Source organism: Convolutriloba macropyga, chromosome 11, assembly GCF_964194025.1.
Source record: "Convolutriloba macropyga chromosome 11, txConMacr16.3, whole genome shotgun sequence".
Taxonomy (NCBI): Eukaryota; Metazoa; Xenacoelomorpha; order Acoela; family Convolutidae; genus Convolutriloba; species Convolutriloba macropyga.
This window is the reverse complement of record NC_134478.1, coordinates 57,680,674-57,701,394: the sequence shown is the minus strand read 5'-3', so window position 1 is coordinate 57,701,394 and position 20,721 is coordinate 57,680,674. Positions and strand designations below refer to the sequence as shown.

Sequence of the window (20,721 nt, the reverse complement as noted above, 5' to 3'; positions counted from 1 at the left end):
AGTAAGCCAAAAGGCTCTATAAGAACTTAATGCCCTCTGGTCGTTACCTGTTTACCCCGTTTCTGAGGACGAGAAGTAAAATAAGTGAGACGAAAAATCGGTCAAGCAAAAAATGGCGTAAAAAGACCGCAGGACTAATATAATTGCCGCAAACGGTTGAGAGCAATTAGACAAAAACCTAGCTACCTTTTGCGAAAACTTTTTACAACTCTTACAAGAACTTTTTTTCATCATTTTTTCCTGATAATTTGTGACACCTAATGCTAAATTCTTTCAAATGATTTCACCCACACATTAAAGGAAAAACAGAACTTATCACCAACTGCTATTTCAATCATTCCACCATTCGAACTTGAAATTACCATAACTATTATCAGTGGCAGCTTGTGATCCCCTTCACTTACAGTCGAATAGGATTGGGTCATCGCTTGAAACGGTAATAGGAATAGAAAAAAATGATCATCTAAAAAACAGGTTTTGAAGACTCGAGAAAATCAGATAAGGCTAATTCTTTTTTTATACAATTTTTATACAAATACAACTGACTAACCAACTATCGTAGAGCTGATACAATAGAATACCCTGCGTACTTTGCACTCACAAACCTAACATGGCAACAAATGGATCTCTCAAAAAGTTATAAACATGTTTAAATGAAAAGGCATGAACAGCTCTAAAAGGCATGAACAGCTCATTTAATATTTTCACCTCTTTAACACAGCGGTTCTTTAGTTTATCACCTGACCGACCACCAGTTGAGTCAATAAAATTTCATTTAAAAACTCTTGTGTTGACTTCTATTGTAAACAATTCGTGCCAATAAATTGTGGCAATTCAGTTCAACTACTCAAACGTTTGACTGAAAGAATTACAAAGCAAAACGCAAGAACGAGAATTAAGGAAAATTATCACGAAAAAATTACATAGTTCAGAAAAGATATTGTATCAAAGAGACCATCGGGACCCAAATGATTGCTGTATATGGAAAAAAGACTAACAATGACAAAATAATTTGCAAACAACTCAAAGAATTTGACCATATCAATCAAATTATCCATATTTATTAGAATGCTGTCTTTCTAATTGTTTCCTTTTTAGAACATTTTTGTCGAATTTTGCGGTCCGACTTCTAATATTTTTCTAGAAAATGTTTTTGATGACAAATGAATTTGACAAAAAAACAATAAAAAATGTGTTCAGGGCACCTTTTATTAAGTGCCATTTAATGCATGAAAACTACATTCATTTTGGCTAATTCATTTATACTCATCTCCATTTTTAAGCAACGCAAATTTAGGATTACATACAGTTAAGACTACAATTTAGCACTACAGACGTATAGCATCGGGGAAAAGTACAGAGCATTAGTTACATGTAAATTGTCTCCAATTTAGCCCAATTCTGTGGTCCATCTAACCCTAAGCCACCGCCATCCAGTTATGCATTAAGTCGGCATTCAAAAGCGAGCGAGTTGATGGTGCGTGACAACTGATTACATGGCTTAGGTAGTAGGAAAACAAGCAATTCCCGGGCCCAGGCATACAAACAAACAAACAAACCAACAGTAAATATTGTCAATAAACAAAACAACACCTCGTAAGAAATTAACGTGCATACTTATTTCGCTTCACAACATCTCCATTTTTTACAACTAGTTCTCTCGTTTTCAAAAGCCATGGAAGTGATAGGAAAAGAATATAGGATAGATTGTGGTGCTATCGGGTATTCGAGTAGTTAATGGTGATGAAAACATTCAACAATTCAAAGAACTTCGACTCAATCTGAAATTCCTAAAAAAACACCTGCTTCTCTGTTGCCATATGTGATTATTAGCGCTAGTCAACTAAATTGTTAGATTTTTTATCTAGCAAAACTATATTAGAGGGTTTCAAAAAACGATTTATCCGAGTTGATATCTAATTGCATTCAAAATTCTAAAATAGATATCAATTTGACTACCTACAGTTAATGTAGTTACACTTTATTGGCCCCTCAATCAACGTTGTTAATCAATGTTTAGCTCAGAGCCCATTGAAAATTATAACATAATTTTGAAAGTGAAATCACTAATGTCAGCTTAAAAATATTCGAGCTAATGAATAACAAATATGCGCAGCTGGTCTTTGAGAAAATGCTGTTTGAGAGTGCGCTGACACAAAGGCCTCGAACCATGATCAGCCCCCAAATTTGGTACAAAAACAACAATTAAACAAAGAATTTCCATGGAATTAAACAGAATTTCAAGAATTCGGTTACAATAAAATGATCACCATTTCTGTTCAAGTTTTCACAATCTTCAAAACTAATATTATTGCTAAAAATTTTGTTTGAGAGCAATTGATAAATAAGTCCATCAAAACAGCCAGCAGAAACAAAATCAATATTACAATTTTTTTAAATCGAATAAAATTGTAACTTACACGATGCAATTAAAAGTTATTTTTCATAATTAACTTTCAGCAGGTACCGTGTCCCATAAATTTGAAATAAGCAAACGTTTCAATATCATTCGAACATTTTAATATCAAAGTTCAAAAGTAGAAAACAGCGGATGCAATGGAGCTGATGAGAAAAAACGTTGCCAATTAAATGACTATAGACTCATCTGAACGTTGGGTCGTTTTTCGAAAACAAGACCGTTTCAACTGAAGGGGACAATAGCAACCAATCGGATATTGCAAAATTCATGCGATATATCGGATTGCTTGCTATTGTCCAGTAGTTAGTCATATTTTGAGTATTTTTGTTGCTAGTCTCACGCTCGTTTCAATTTATTTCGAAACTATGAACTGCTAGAGGCGTTTTTATTTCGCATTTCACCGATCAAAATTTTCGCGTCATATCAGAAAAAATTTTGGTCAAATAATAGCTGAAGACAGATTATGCAGATTGCTCACAAACAACTGATTTTGACAAAAATTTTAAAAATTATTGATTAATGACACGGATAACTACCCAAGAAATGGGCCTAGCTGATCAGCGCAATAAATGTATTAAAACATAACCGACCAATGACGTTCGAATTCTTGAACGACAGGCAGTGGGAGGTGATTTCTGCCTTAAGACAGGTGCGCATAAATACTGTTACTAGGGGCTTAAAGTTCTGGTATGCGCTTATTTTAGATTACTAAGATTTTAAATGAAACAAAAGCATTTTTGGCGAACTTTTAGTAGAAAAAATTGCATTAAAAGACCAACAGGGCCCACACAATTGCCACAAACTTTGTTTGAAAGCAATTAAATATTAGGTCATCAAAATAAAAATCATAGCGATAAGAAAGCCCATTAACACCAGCAAGGTTAAAATTCTTGTCAAAATTAAACGAGAGAAATTTATAATTCGACAAGGCTAAGGCTTTTAGAGGCGCTACCGTGACATATGAACTCAGACATTGCTAAGTGATTTGTGCGTCGGTTCGAAACCGGGTCATGAGATAAAATTGTTGAGATTCAATTCTACAGATGGTCAAATTCTTTGAATTGTTTCTGGACTTCATCCAGCCTTTGTTTTCCCACTAAAATGTCAGACTATTCAATGTGTTGTGTGTTCTGAGCAGTTCTACAAAGGGAACTTGAAAGACTCCAGATGATGTATGTAATCAAGGTCAATGGGTCAGACAACATGGCAGTCAGAGTTCACTGTGTTTACACTTTTGTCCTTCAAATCTAAGAGGGAAGTTTACAGGCTGACATTGTCATATCACATTTCACAAGCTAAGTAGATGTACTAGTACGAGTAGTAGTAAGTAAAAGTAGTATTAAAAACGTGTAGCATTACAGGCCATGTATTTATGTATGTAATTATGTATGGTTCGTAGGATTGTGATGAAAAGCATGATGTAGCTCTCAATGGCTCAAGGAAACAGAGATAGAGAGAGAATACATACGAACCAGGCATCTGGGTTACTAAAATGTACAAAAACAACTCCTTGCTAAACACTCCGGAAACTTAGGAGGGATTTTCAGACAAACAAAAACAGACATTGTTAAAAATAAGCTGAGATTGTTTGGAAAAATCAACTTTTAGAGTAAAGGTTGTTTTGCTACTAAACAAAATGCTTTGTTAGCCGCTGTTTCTTACGATCGTATTTTGAAGCCGATTTAGTTACCTTATGAAAATGACGAACTGGTTTGCCAACACATCCAGTTCAACGGTACAACACAAATTTCCTGAGAAAATGCAACCGGATGAAAGCCCCACGATGAAGTCGATTTTTATTCTGGAAGTTACATGGCAAAATATAACGAACAAAAATTAATAATAATGGTCAATTCGTAGTTCTTAAAAATTCTTGGATCAAAATTAGACTCTAAAGACAACCCAGTAGTGATGGGTGGTCTACCGCACAGAAAAGGGATCCCTTCATTATAAAGCCTCGAACCTTAGTCTATGTTCTTCATGCATGATCTTTTTATTCTTTCAGTGCCTTAACCATTGAGCCAAAGGGACATTAGATCTCCATATTTTCGGATATTATTATACCATTACAGTTCATAGTTAGTTCATATATCGATTTCTTCGATGATCATCATCATTCACTGAAATATCGTAGTTTGACATAAACCAAACTGAATACTTTGCTTACAGTCGGTCTCGCTTCTGTTTTGTTAAATCAATCAAATTGTAAATGCGTTTTTAGTTCGAATCATTTAACAGTATAACTATAGTGTACCGAATCGAATAGGTTTTGTCTAAAGACTTGTTTTATAAAGACTTGGTTTGTGATTGATGGAACTTAAAGTTCAGATGTGTAGACTTCTTTCCAATTGCAATTCAGATTGATTTTAGCGTAGGTTCTACACTAGATGCGAGGGATCCTTAATCCGTGCGGTAAACCACCGCGATTTCCACTACTCACCTCATCTCTGCAGCTGAAAGCAGAGAGCATCAAATAGAAACCAGAGTTGACAAATTGACAGAAAAGAAACTTTCTAAAAGTACAATTAAAACCCGACAAATAGCCCGAAAATAGTCAAAAGTGGACCCGGCTGGGGTTAAAACAAGCAAAAAGAAGTTTCACAGTAAAAAGAAAGTTGTCACAAGATGTGATATATTTTTAAGTTTGTTCAACTGTGGCTAAGTTTGCACTTGTGTTGAACATTACAGAGAGAAAAGATAAGAATAAATTGTGATCTTGCAACAACTTTCTTTTTACTGTGAAACTTGGATCTAGTTCATCAACTTCACAAGGGGTTTTCTGGTAAGTCAATGTTGCGTTTTATTTGAATTTCATAGACAGACGCTTTTTTCATTTGACTTTTAGCTGTAACTGGTCGCCATTTTTTTCCGTCTCTTAATGAAATCATTATAGATAAGGCAAAATTTACAAATTCAAGGGTGGAAAAAAATGAAATCGACTAAGAAAAAATGCACAAACACATCATTGCAATACTTGCTCTTACATACTTCGTTCGCGAGCAAAATAAATACACACGGAACACGGAAAACGCTGGAAAAATTTATCACGAAGAACGCCAAAACTTTGGATCAACTTGCTGAACAACTGAAAATTCAAAATTAATGGCTCTTTCGGAAGGGCGATTTCTCAATGATTTTTTTGCAAAAAAAAATTGTAACGTAAGTCCAACATTATCTGCTCTAACAAATTAAGATTTAATGATCGTCAGAATTTTGACATGACACCATGAAAGAACTTCAGGCTCTCAACGGCCAAAAAAACGGAACAAAAACTTTGTTTATGCCGACCTAATCCTCTGTCTTGCAGCTTTAACAATTTACAAATTAAACTTGTTACCCGGAAAAAGATCATATATCTAGTTTTTTTGTGAAACTAACTAGGGAGAGTGTGGATAGAGAGTGACGTTTCGGTACAACATCAAAAGACTTCCAGAACTTTTTAGACGTTTTTCTGGACAGGGGGCTTTCATCCATGGCCACTTAACTCACCTTAGTTCTATTCAATCTACGCACTACGATGTTGTAACTATTAATTTAAGCGATATATCTTTACATTTTACCTTTTAAGTTGGCACTTCATTACTGGCGACATTTTGTCGCGCAATTTAGTTCCAAAATAATGTAAGAGATACAAACTTTTGATGTGAAAATTGATGAAAAAACTTTATACCGTCTAAATTTGTGCAACTAAATCTCGCAGTATTGAAATGCCAGCTTGTTTCATCTAAAGTCTATAAATTTTATCAATAATCTCCATTAAATTTCAATATGAGCCAAATCAAGGTCAGTTAACTTGACAGTAAATTCGTGATAGGAATGATGATAGGTGGATGATAGTTGGTTTGGTTGCTTTAACTTCTCCAAAACTCACTTGGACTTTCAACGGCAATTTTTCGAGGAGCTCAGCTGTTATTGTTATCATAGAAAGTAGTCATTGCAGATTATTTCGAAAGATGAAGAGACACTTTATAGGGGTTTTATTGTCCATTTTTGAGATGCGTAAGCTGCAGTCAAGCTAGTAGATACAATGTTGTCACCATTTAGCCGAAAGTGCAGCCAGCAGAAGTTACTTAAGCAGATAAAATACTAGGAAAATAAACGACGAAGAATCGAGGAATCATATTAAACTATTGAAACAGTTTTCATTCCTACCGCCATTCATTTAGATGTTTTTTTTCATTCGCGACCTCTCCAGTCTACTATGCAACAAAAGTTAGCTCAAAATAATTAAAGAAACAAAATTCATTAAAAACTGCAAAAAATTAACTGAAAAACTACCGCAATCACAATCTTGCCCCAAAGACCAGGAAAAAAAATCAAATTCTTAATGCAAAATTTAACGAATATCGATGGACGTTGCACTCAAACGATGGTTATATAACCGTTGATTAAAACACACATGAGGCTATTCTTACACAACAAAAATACAGAAACTTCTCTATTCTTGAGTTAAAAGCCAAAACCGATTTTTACCAACAAAATCGTGCCTTCAAAAACTCTCGCAAAAATGACAATGACGAAAATGGAAATAAACACGCGTGATAACAACAACGATTTGATTCGGCAGCTAAGCCATGATTTAATAAAAGCAATAGTTACTCAATTTCTCCAACTGACTACTGGGCTTCCACGACACCTATGTTCTAACAATGAGCTGTAGAAAAACAAATACTATTTTTATATTTTTATCTATATTAAATATCCACTCTTGACGCGCATTTTCTTTTTCTTTGGGACCAAATATTGCGTCCTGAAAATCCCGACTTAGAATTTTTTTAAAAGCTGTACACAACAACTTTGAAAAGCAACCATTAATAAAGCTGCGCCTCTTTTCAATACGTACTCAAACACGCTCATGTTTCAAACAAACACACCCCCATATAATATACTGATAGCGATAAAACTTGAACACAGAAACTGTAAACAGATAAAAAAAAATGAATGTATTTGTTGACTCAATCAATTACGTAGTTTTTCTCACGTAAAAAGCGTAACAGGTACTTTTCCACCGTTTTTGAGGAGTTTTTGCATCTTGGCTAAAATTAACAACCTGCAAAGTCAAAATTTTCAAAACTTAATTTAGACCATGGATGATTGACTAACAAAAACAAATGACCTGAAGGTTCGTACAAATTAATAAGAAAAGAATGTATCAAATTATCAAAATTTCAAGATATTAAAAAACATGAAAAAACCACAAATATTCAACATTAAAATGATGCAACAGAATGATTGATACAATTAATAAAATTGATTGACAACTGAATGAGTCCATATATAGAGATATCCAGAAAAAAATAACAGGTCTCTCGAAATGAGGTACAGCTAAGGTGATTTCAAGGGGAGACAACGTATGCAACACAGGAGAATATTCGACAAAAAGATTAACGGGCAGAATCAACTTATAAGGACATGTTTACCTTTGCTTCGCTCAACAATTTAACCATCAATCACGGCAAAAAAAATTTACACAAAATTACACAACTTTAAGTGACCACCAAAACAAACCAGGAAACAAAATTTTTATTTGAAGGACAATAGAACATGATCGATAGAACAACAATTTCTGCAAAAATTCTCGAGTTCTGTTGACTTTCGGGAGGATTCCACCAAAAAAGTTTCGAAAATTTGGACTTAATTACATACGCCAATGAACACCGAGTTTTGGGAAGACTAACAAAAAGGTTAAAATTTAAAAGACATAACTACAAGCGCCGAACATAAACCAACTAACGCCGTGCGAATTGCTCTCGATAAGACTGGCCACGCAAACAATTTAGAAGGGAGGCATAGGCTATTAAAACTTTCATGGTGCAAAAACTCCTCAAGTGGGAGGGGTTCGGACCCGCGACCTATCGGATGAATCTCACGCTACACGGGCTATGTACGGTCATTGCTCACAATCGGTTTTAATTTAGCGACCGTTTGTTTTCTGAATGCGCGTCAATCAATTGAAAATTTAAGCGCAAATTGTGCATAAAAACCAACAAACACCTTTAAAATAATTGCCTCTGAAAATTTGAGAGCAATTATTGAAATTTGAATTAATGAATTCAAATAAATGAAATCTATGCAGCAACACCGTACTTTACTTGTGAAGTGTCCAGATTCACGAAATAAAATACAACAGTTATGTAATATCAGTACATTTTGAAAATCAATAGAAAAAAATGAAGAAACATAACTTACATCATAAAATGGCTCTCCAACAACTGGATCTTGGCATGCGTTGGTCGCAGCAAGATTAATCTTAGGGACATTAGGCGCTTAGTGGAGACGAGGTGGACTTTTGCTTTCTTTGCAGTTTTGATTAACGATACACAGAGACTGTAAAATCTCCTAACAGTACAGCATCGCGACTTATTACCTTCGTGATTTAACAGTTTATCACATTTTTGTAAACAAACAGTCAAATACGTCAGATAAAAATGATGAAGCAAAACATCGCATTTAAAACCAATGTGACCCAAATAATTGCAACAAGCATCGCTTGAGTGCAGTTAAAAAAGTCAAAGATATCTCAGTCTTAATCTATTAAGCAAACAAAAGGTCCCTATCAAACGCCAGGTATTAGATAAATTTCACGTCATTCCCATTCATAGTTCGCTTTGTTTGTTCAAAATAAGCTATGATTGTAGCAGTTATATTTTAGTAAGAAGGTCTTGATGAGGAGAAGACTCGCGTCTCATTAATAAAGCGATTAAACAAACTTAAAAACGAAAGGAGGTTAGAAAACAAGCAGAAGACAATAATTGACAACCGATTGTCGAATAAATTAATTGAGGTCGCGAATGAGAAAAAAAACTAGTTTAATTTCGAAACGTCTACTAAAATCTAATAATTTCTGCTCAACTCACAACATTCTGCTTTCTGCACTAGCACTATCCGATACGCATATTATCTACTTGTTCAAATAGACAACACAATAATCGGTCGGCAGTGATCACCCGGATCTAGCTCATAGCTAAGTGACCACTAGTCCTTTCAACATATCGCATTATCATTTGTCATTTCATAAGGCATATCAAATCAAGTCAAATTAAAATAATCAAGATATTTTTTTCACGTGCATACTTACTTTTCTCTGAAATCACATTTAACATCAGCATTTACAGGCAATCAATAAGACTAATAACCAATTTTTAATCAAATTTGTAGCTCTTCAGCGTCGATCTGTTACATTAACCCCCCCTCCCCCCCACTTTAAAATTACTAGTATTATCCAAAAATACTATAAACTTTTCAGAATCTCTTTAGTTTTTATCAGTCAACCCCAACTTACACCAACAATTGAAAGCTGACAAATAAAACGAATCTCTGGGATTTACTAACTTGGGAATAATGAATTTAAATTTTTGGGACTGATAAACAAATAATTAACACTAGCTACACTATTCTTACAGCATTAGGGGTTGATACAGTAACAGACCATAAATTTTTTTTTTAATTAACTTAAAAACGAAACCGCTTCCCTTTCTTCCATGTAAAATTGTCTATAATTAAAGTAAAGTTGTCAGTCATTGAAACCCTTAATTTGACAAGGCGACTCGGTAATGTGCGATTGCACATAAGGTTCCGACCCCGCTCATCCACAATTTTGGCTTGATTGTCTACCAAATGAGGAACATAGAAAAACCCAAAAATTCAAGTATTTTAAAAAAAATTGGTGTATGAACGAAAAGAAAGTCTCCAAAGCAAATAACTGTGGTGGAGTAAAAATGGTGCATTAGATTGGTGAGAGGTGCAAATATTAAGAAAGCGAGTCAAGACGAACAGCAAAATCAAACAACAGCAACAACAAAAATTAATTACATCAAAAACTTCATGTCCGCTTTAAAAAACAAAACTCAATAACACAGTCGAATCACCGTCAGATAAAACTGATATTAAACAAAATGATTTTTAATTCAACAGAAAAGATAACGGAGTAGTCAATAAAAAGGATTGGTAACAATTAGACAATAAAGAACAAAAACAGTAAAGTTGAAAAATCCGCTTATTTTTTTTTAAAACAATAAATTTTGAAATAATGAAAACCATCAGAAATCAAATAAATTATCCCAAAGGTGTACGATTACCAACGCTTCTATAGAAGAAATTAAGAGCTGTCGGTATTCAATTTTTTACGCGGTTACAAAAAGAACATATAGACAACAAACAAAAAATCAAATAAAACTTGGCAGAAAACGCTTTCGAAACCGTAAAGCCATACTATGGCCATCAAAAAGCGTTCAATTGCACTTTCTGCAACGACCGATATTGTATTATGTGACCTCTTATTAATGAAGCAAGGTAACAAGTAGACAAAAAAGGAAAACAAAATGCAAAAATAAGTAACACTTCAAATTTTTTTTCGAAAAAAACTATTTGTAAAGACATGAACACCAATAATTACAGTACAAAAAAATTAATTAGGTTCGTATATTCTTCCACAAGAAACCAATGAGAATTACAATTATCCAGAATATGTCTTATGTCTAAAAAAAACGTCCAACATGACAAAAACAAAAAATTAATTTACTTTTTTTTTCGTATCCAAGCCAGTAAAGTAAATGAATTCTTCGAAAACATTAGATTGTGTGACACTAATTCCCTTTTGAAACCTTCCTTTGACAACAATAATGTCATAACTGGCCTGTAATTAACGAGACTATATAACAACCAGACAATAAATGCAACAAAATTGCAAAGTTAAAGTGTTTTTTTTTAATTTGGAAAACAATTGTTTTCAGAGTCATGAAAGCTATCACCTATCTACTAAAATCAGAATATCATCTCAACTATTTTTTCATGAAGAGGCAATGAAACCGGGTCATTGCACAGCAAAATTTCGTGCGACTAAAAAGAGAAACTAAAAACGGCAGTTAAAGACAAAAAAGTCTATTAAATTCTTCGAGAAAGGAGTGTCGAAGCCGTTAAAATCATAATCTATATCTTCAAGCATTTTAATAATATCAATTGTTTCTTATTTTGAAGGCCAATAATGTGATATATAAACTGTCAATGACGTGATAATGTGACAAAACTAGAAAACGTGAAAAATGGGCAAATACCTAAAAATTAAGAAAGTTTTAAATCTAATTGTATCAAAGCCAGTAGCCATAACTTATAGCATAAAGCCGCAATAAGATTGAAGTTGATTTTAATAGAAAGAAGAAGCATTCTTTCATTGCGAACAATCAGCTACAAAATGACCAAAGAAAGAGAAAAATAGAGGCAAAAGTTCAATAAGACAATTTTTATTTGAAAATCAAATACTTTTAAAATTCAAAACGACCATAAGTTTTCAAGTAATCAACTAGATACAATAATGTGGAACTAATTAAGAACCCAACTGGAACTATCATTAGTGAGTTGTTTTGAAATATTCTGTTATTTAATTATTGTAGAAGAGATCGAATTTTTTTTAATAAAAAAGACCGACTGCTTACAATCCGAATTATTTTGGATTATACCAGTCCAAGATTGGTCCAAAACTGACCCTGCTAATGCTGTTTTTTCTTTAAGAACACTTAATTGTTCGAATGTCATACATATTGATTTTTTGTTAGTTAAAAAATCAAAAATAGATGCTGCGTTTTTGATAATCAACGAATAACTTTAGCAAAAAACGGCGAAGTTTTAATTACAGAGCACTCTCAAACGAATTTGATGTAAAAAAGCCCCCTTTTGAGTCTACAAAAATTGTGTTAGTGGTGTCTGTGTTAGTGGTGTACTTCCTGTAAATTTAATCAAAATGGACTAAAGAAACTTATTTCGTGCTGTTTTTGAAGAAAAAGTCTTAATTTTGAAATATTTAGCCAGAATTTTTGACAAAAAAAAAAATAAAAATTGTCTAAAATATTCTTTTGGTTTTTTTATTTTACAAATAAGAATCAACAACGTTTTTTTAAAAAATTAACAAATTTCAGCAAAATTGGCGAAGTTTTATTCAAAAATTCTAGAAAAAGTGAATAAAATCTCGACGGAATTCACACTATTTTCTCGAAATTTGAACCTCGATAACTCCCTGTTAAAAATGAAAATTAGGAAAATCTTTTTAATTCCATATTCTACTCTGGACAAGCTTTCTAATGATACCAGTCTCAACTCTCTACGATGAATATATCGATCGGCCAAAATTGACTGAACAAAAAAAAACCCGTTTGAGTATATAGTTCCTTCCCCCTCAAGAGGGGTCGGAACAATTAGTGGAACTACCAGCTTCTGAAACAATTCCGACAACCAATTAATCTTTTGAGCTCGAAATTGTCAGTACGGGATGTAATTTATCTGATAATTGAAAACTGAATTTCTGACAAGCCCTTCTTTGATGTGCGGTAACATAAACCAATGCATAATATTAATAAGAAAACCTGGGGCAATAAAATAGATATTTTTTGAGTTCTTTCTGAAAAACAAGACAATTGGAATATTAACAATAAAAGCTTTCAGACAAATTAAAAAAATTCTTTCTTAAGTGGTCACTTTGACACCACGAAAATGTCAATATGATAACTAAAAAAATATATTACCTGATCAGGGATTTTTCAAAAAAAACTTATATAATCTATTTCAAAGGGCTTTTCAATGATATGACACATGCTTTTATCGGAAAAGTGAAAAAAAACTGTAAAAGTGAACAAAAACGCCAGAATGATCACAAAATTTTGGAGCTCGATAACTCCCTGTAAAAAATGAATTTCGAAAAAATCTTTTTAATTCTATAATCTACGCTGGACGAGCTTTTTAATGATACCACTCATAAGTTTCTACGATGAATATATCGATCGGCGAAAATTCACTGAACAAAAAAAAACCCATTTGAGTATATAGTTCCTCCCCCCCATATGATGGGGTCGGAACAATTAAAACATTATCATAACGTTGCAAAAGGTACATTTGCTTAAGTAAATTTGCTCGAATTTGTCACTGTTTTTAGCGAAAGCTTATAACTCATTTAGATAGAAATTGAAGGAAACCTTAAAAGAAACTTTAAAATTTCACTTTTTTCTTGAACATTTATCGACGTCTATCTTGCAAGATAGGCGTCCGGATCTTGCATCTTGCAAAATAAGCGTCATATGCAAGAATCTTGCAAGATGAGCGTCGGAGTTCGCTTTTTTCGATAGGATAGCTATAGCTCCTGATAAAAGATAATTTCATAATCTTTTCTTAAGTAATTAAACTATAGAAATGTATTTTGGGCTATGATTTTTTAAAATAAAATCTATGTTTTTTTGTCACCATTGTCCACAAAAGTCTCAAAGTGTACGTTCTGGGCGAAATGTATACCCTTTGCAACGTATTGGTTGCTACAGTACCTAAGAGCAGATAAAGCCATGGTAACACTAATCTATCAATCCAAGCACGGTAAAAACAATTTTACAGATGGAGGAAAAGGAAACAGGTTCCCAAACTATTGGCATTCTTTTCACTTTCACGGGGCAGTGCTTACGTTGATAACATTAGCAGCAGTGTATAGATAAACCCAATTCAGTACCTAATTATTGCTATTAATTTTTGCAATAAATTCTCATAGGAAAGCCAGGAAACGTCGCGAGTTTTTAGGCGTTGTTAATCTATCTAAAATGATAAGGATGGGCAGTGATTGTCCTTTCTGTAGAAACTGTAGTTTAGAACTATAAAAACTCAAACAGTGTACACCGACCAATGAAATCACTTCGGAAGCTCAACGAATAATTCGCCCATTTTTGAATCCAAACACCAAAACCCATTCTCAGTTTGGAACTGTTTCTTTCTTAGATTTTCTTAGAACCCTCCCACTCCCTCCATTGGGCAAAATAGAACAAAATAAACACTTTTGATCAACGAACTCCAATAAAGGGCATTGAAATTTAAAAAATCTCATCTGTTCGGTTTCGGCTGACAGTACCATTTATGACCCCCAATATAAAATATGGGTTGATATATAGTATCATGATACACAATGTAAAATCAGCATGTACAGTGGTGGCGGGGAAGTGAAGAATATATATTTATGCCGACTAATCTTTATTTGAGGTGGGGGTGGGTTGAAATAAGATCAAAAATTTCAATAATGGAGCAGGTCCAATCTTGATTTTGATCATACCAAAATTTTTTTAGCAACTTTGGTACTAATGCAAATTTTGGTACTAAATTTTTAGAGCCAAATTAATTTATTGCGTTATCAATTTGCAGCGGGGCAATCCGTACATTGTTGCAGAGGTTGTTCATACCGAATCTAATTAGTCGTTTTATACTATTTGAGCAAGGTAACCAGTTAGACACATTTACACGGGGGAGAGAATCATCATCATCATCAGTTTCAGTTGTAATATCAATTGGTCGTTCTCTCTATCCGATAATGGGGCAGCAGCTATTTATTACTCGGATCAACCAACACCTTCACGAACAAACACCAAACCCAATCAAAACCAGCTCAACCAGGAAGACCGTATTATTTTTACATAAACATACCCTTTTCAACCCCAGCATTTCTATCCAAGGTTTATAGTTCCCACCCCATTTAGTAGTTCTTTGTTGAGTCATTTTTAGCCGATCGATATACTTGACGTAGAATACAGGAGTTGCATCATTATAAAATTCTCGACTTTTTTGAAATTCATTATTCTCGAGGAGTTATTCAGTTTTAAAAGTTGCTGCGAATATTCGGCATTTTAAAGAAATTTGTTCAATTTTAGCGTAATTTTCGACCGAAATTAGAGATTTTCGCTCAATTATGTAAATATTAGCGACGACATCGTTTTGTTAATAACGAACCCAATAGCGAAGTTAATAAGTCTCATTATGGTTTTCAACATTCACACCAGTTCCGATTAAATTGGTGAGCATTTTTTTTCTATTTTCACATTTTTTTCCAACTTTTTAGCTTCAATGAGAAGTCAAATTTAAGTAGTGATTTCGTTAACGCTAGAATAGTTAAGTCAGCAAACGACTGATTAGTTGAACATTTTATTTTTTAAAGGGAGCGAAATTTTTGTTAGCACAAACTTTCGGATTTCAGAATTTTTTTACGTGCATTTGACTGCTGCTTTTCTCTTGGTTTCAGCAATTTTCTCAAAGCTGATAAGCGTGTTCTAATGCTGCATAGATGCTATCGCTTGAACCGATTACTGCACTTTAAGGCGAATAATTTTTATGGCGTTGACAATATAAGTATATTCTTCAGGTTTACCTGAATTTCGTCTTGTCACATAGTTTCAGTGAAAGTCCGATTGACCAATAAAAAGGGCATGATTGATCCAATATAATGATTTCTTGGAACAGCTTACTGGTGTCTTTTGAAATTCGGGTCTCAATTTCTTTCGGACCTGTATTTTTTTAATTCTATTTGAGGTCTGGTTATTAAAGACGATTAATTATGGGAAGAAAGGACTCTCTAAGGAGGCGTAAGTGATCTTATATGGCAAATTAGCCAACAGTTTATGATTTTTGTGGCTTTGACAATGTGTTTTCGTAAACTTCAAGCCAATTTTCGAGTTTTGCTTTTTGTATTCTCAAAAATTTTTATTTAAGACAGGTACCATTAGGAAATCGGAAGTCACAAAAATGTAAATTTTCATCCGATAATTTATAGTTTTGAGGCTTCGACATTGTATTTTCCTTTTGCCTGTTTCTAGTTCTGCATCATTTACTGTTAATGTTTTTTGTGTGTTATTATTACTAAGCCTCTTATATGAAAGGGCGATTGGTCTTTCCGGGGAACCATCAAAGCACTTTTATATAATTTAGAAGCTCAAGAGCTTCTGTTTTCTATGACATTGAATTCGTTTATAGTCCAAAATACTAATCGAATTTTGTGTTGCCTTTATATCCTTTTTATTTTGCCTTGTATATCCTTTTCAATAACGATAGCTCCCAGTTGCTGTCTAGTGGAATCAGGTTAACCTGTTTAGCGATTTTAGTTTTCATTGTAAATTGACTTTGAGACAATTTTTTAAAAAAATAAAACAACATTAGACTTTTGAGCTCCGTTCGTATTTGCGTTTTTTGTTGTCTGGTATCTTTCACTCAATGACTACAGAGCTTGTTCTAACTTAGAATAGATTTCTAATGAAGTGTTGATAAACAGTCTCAATGAGAAACAAGACATTAGGATGAATTTGTCAGAATATTTCAAAGACAGGCGAGTTGTTTTTCGTCCCTTTTTGTTTCTTATCGCGTTCAATTTCGATTGATATGTTTTATTCACTATCAAATGCTGCCGTTGCTGTAAAATTTTGAACTTCGGGTTAGTATCTTATTTCTTTGGACTCTATCTTTTTCTTATGTCTTCATTGATTTTTAAACCACCGGATCACGCGTCAAGAGCATTATGTACAACCTAAGTTAAGAAAAATTCCTAACTTCAAAGAACACAAAATCATAAACTAAGGAAGAACCAATTCAAATTCTATTTAAGAACAGAGCTCCAATCCACTAGTCTTATCACAATCAGTAATAAAAGAATATACCAATCAATCTACATTTTTATCAAAAAGAACAGAGTTGCAAGCTACTATCTCTGTTCATTTTAAAATAACATCCGAGGGGGGGGGGGGGACTTTTTGAGACCGTTGGATTTAAAGTTGCTTTTTTCAGGTTCCCATTTTTCGATCCAGTAACATCTTAACTATCAATGGAGTCACTTGATCTAAATTAATGTTGGGAACAGCAAATCTAAAGATCAGTTAGCGTAAAGACGTTCGGGATGGATGAGTACAAATACAGGCCGAATCCTGGTTGAGTCTTGAAACCCTTCAATCTTACCACGCCAGTGAAAGAAACAGTTACAAACAGGACATGAGTAACACTACTGCGTTAAGCTACAACTTACCCAGTTAGGCCTTGACCTCCAATGACCTCTAGGCTGGACAGAAAGGAGAGGTTCACAAGGGGAGACGCGGTGACCTTCAACTGTCCTGTGATCTCGCGCACACTTTTGAACAAGTGCAGCTTGGACAGGTCAAACGGACGAATGCCGCACCACGGATCACTGAAATCAAGAGAGCCAAAACCAAATTTTATATTTTAAAGCTATGGTTACTCAACGAAAAATAATTGCCCAAAATTTATTGTTTCACAGCAGAAGCCAACAATTCAAAAAACGCCTCCGTTTTTATATACAAAAACGATGCAAAATACAAAAATTTTTTAGCTGAAAAATCTATTTATTCAACAAATTTTCTAGGAAGAAAGAAGTGATTTTGGCGTTTTTGGAACAGCGTTAAGTTATTCTACAAAAAAAGTCACACAACGATAACGGAACCAATAGGGTCTGCCTCACAGAATGCGCCAAATTTGCTACTAATCAAATGAAAATAGGCAAAGTTGTTCAAATGTATTTCAACGCAACTATCAAATTTACTTAATCATGGAGTACAACCATCGTAAGATCCTCGTTTCCTGCCACATAGGATTTGATTGAAAATAAACCACTCTTGTCTTTTGTCGATGCCTTATCATTCTCTGAATTTTCAATTCCGAACATTTTCAATTTATTGTAGTTTAGCGCGTAGTCCTAGTTTAATCGATAAGTTCACATTTGGGTCACTTACCCAATCCAAAAGCTATGACCGAGAATTAAGTCGCCGACCAGTTTGGTGCAGAGATCCCCTTCACTCAACTCATGCTCAAAGGGCACGATTGGGTTTGACTTGTCACATTTCCCTTCCAAATTTGGTATCTCGCATCCTGAAAATAGACACTCAGGTTAAATTTGTAAACCGAGGCGAATAGAGCCATCAAAAGACCCCTTCTTGTAACAGGACGATACCTGAACTATAATCCAAAGAATTTGTCTGCCTACGGTGGGAGGGCGGTTTTTGGCTGCATGGGACCCTTACGGCCTGAACGATGTGCAGGGGTGGGGATTGGGGGGTGAAGTGAGAGGGGTTTGATATGGTGTGTAGGGCAACCTCTAAGAACCGCCTTTCATAACTCCCAAACAAGTATAAGTCTCCCAAACAGTTTGAGCTGAAACAGAGCTGAAAGGCTCTAAGAGCACTTAATGCCCGCTGGGTGCTACCTGTTTATCCCGTTTTTGAGGACGAAAAGTCAAATGGGTCAGACGAAAAATCGGTCAAGCGAAAAATCGCATTAAAAAAGACCGACAGGACTAATATAATTGCTACAAACTTCGTTTGAGAGCAATTAAAAAACAAATTTGACAAAAATCAGAATCTTAGAAAAAAGTAGACTAAAAACAAAAAACGTATCACAAAAATCAATACACAGCATAGCTCACAACTTTAGAGCAAAAACGTTTTAAAGTCTGTTAGACTGAAAAGGACTAACACAAAACTGAAGCAAGATTCAGAAATTCACAAAAACATTTCAAAAACAATTGGTATCTAAGTTATCACAGAAAAAGCTAAAAACAATAAAAATGACGCCGCATTTGACAGCCAATAAGAACTGTTTCTGAAAAATGACGACTAACTAGACCACAAGATAAGAAACAAAAACGAGAAGAACAAAAATCCACTATTATTTTTTCAAAACAAATAGTGTGAAAGTTATAAAAATTACTGGAATCAATTAAGGAGACTAAAAAGAAAATTTATACTTCAGCAGCAACCGACAAGCGGTCATTAATGGAATTAATCAGACAAAAAGTGCACAGCAAATACATTTAAAACTCAATTATTTTTTGAAGACAAATAGAGTTAAAAATATGAAAACAATAAGCTAAAATATTGAACCAGTAAATAGGTTCATTAATAGCCCAATGGCTAAACGTAGTTTGAATCAAATCGCGCTTCGAACCGGATGGCCATTACACTGCTTTAATAATTTCAGAGTAATAAAAAATCACCAAATGACAAAACGAGACAAATATTGAATTAAAATCCAAAGAATTGAATAAACCAATGACTTAAACACCAACATTTTTCAACAAAACAAAACTTTGTCAAACATAAACAAAAGAATAACGTCGCGCGAATTGCTCTCAAACGACCGGCGAGCGGTTGGCTTCATCAGTAGCTAGCCACGGTATAGCGAGGCTATCTTTACCTTAATTGAAGTGGCACGAGGTGAGCGCAGCGGGGGCAGCAGTGCGGGGGCAACGATGGGAGGGTGGTTTTTGGCTGCACGGGGCCCTTTAAGGCCTCAACGATGTGCAGGGGTGAGGATTGGGGGTGAAGTGAGAGGGGGCTGTGTTCAACCTCTAAGAAGCACCCTTCACACCATAAGCACAGGTCTCCAAAAGTTTCGGTGAATCACATATTTGGCAACTAGTGAGCTGAAAGGCTCTTAATGCCGCCCGCTTGGCACCTGTTTATCCTGTTTTTGAGGACGAAAAGCCAAAAGGGACAGACGAAAAATCGGTCAGCCAAAAAATTGCCTTATAAAAAGACTACCAGGACTAATATAATTGCTACAAACTTCGTTTGAGAGAATTAAACAAGGCATATAACATACATTAAATGCGCAAAAAAGTAAACAAAAAATTTTGAAAATAATTTAAAACTCAATTTCCAAAAAAAAGTGTCATAAAAAGCATCGACATTAACAATTTATATAAACATTGACACTATGCATCCTTAGAATGCAAACACCATACAAAAACCATGTCGAAATCAATGTCTCAGAATAAGAAAAATCCAAAATCCAAAAATTGACAAACATACCCGGCAGATTGCCGGAAAATAGCCGCCGTTGATTCCAATAAGCATGATTGGGATTGAAATAACAGAAGAAATTGAAAAAAAAAGATTTTCGTACAAAAACATTTTTTTAAGTCCGATTTATTTTGATGGCATTTCGTGGTTGAACATACTTCTGTTTTAGTGAGAGGCTACAGGGGCTACCATCAATAACAATAAGCATTAGAGATGGTAAATAAGACTTATAGAAAAGACGTTCAAATAGCGGGCATCTAAAATTGGGCTTTATGAGTTTATCCCGTTTCTACTTCCGATTTCAATTTTTTATACTGACTCTGTTCATTTTGAATTGCTTTGCTGAGCAACTGATGTTCATTATCACTTTCAGCAGAATGAGAGAAGAGAAAAACTAGCCTAGAGAAGTCAAAAAGATTTCACGCAAAATGTTGAAAAGGCGGCAAAATGAGGTAAAGCGAAACATTTTTTTATTCGACGAAGTAAAAAAAATAGGAGCGCTATAACAGCTGGCTGAGAAGATGAGGGTGGCTATTTAAAAAAAGCCTTTAAAAACAGTGGCCTCAAAAAAAACAATTCGAAAAAAGAAACCATTCATACAACAGCATAGAACACAACTTTGGGAAAAAAAGGCAAGATTCAAAAATTGATTCAAAACTACTTCTTATATATAAATCATCTAAAATAGCTACCAACTGAGACCTATATAATAAA

General features: G+C 34.2%; 1 protein-coding gene across 8 annotated transcripts in view; it reads right to left on the bottom strand.

The window, feature by feature from the left end:
• The window catches only part of LOC142349505 (epidermal growth factor receptor-like), a 132,892-nt gene that overhangs the window by 47,934 nt on the left and 64,237 nt on the right, over window positions 1-20,721 (bottom strand). For 6 of the 8 annotated variants that reach the window (XM_075401101.1, XM_075401106.1, XM_075401107.1 and 3 more), the window contains exons 10-12: window positions 17,941-18,076; window positions 17,220-17,378; window positions 3,892-3,906 (exon numbers count right to left, since the gene is read on the bottom strand). In XM_075401101.1, the coding sequence (XP_075257216.1) occupies window positions 3,892-3,906; window positions 17,220-17,378; window positions 17,941-18,076 (310 nt within the window). The remainder of the gene's footprint in view (window positions 1-3,891; window positions 3,907-17,219; window positions 17,379-17,940; window positions 18,077-20,721) is intronic. The other 2 variants (XM_075401104.1, XM_075401105.1) reach the window with 1 other exon arrangement.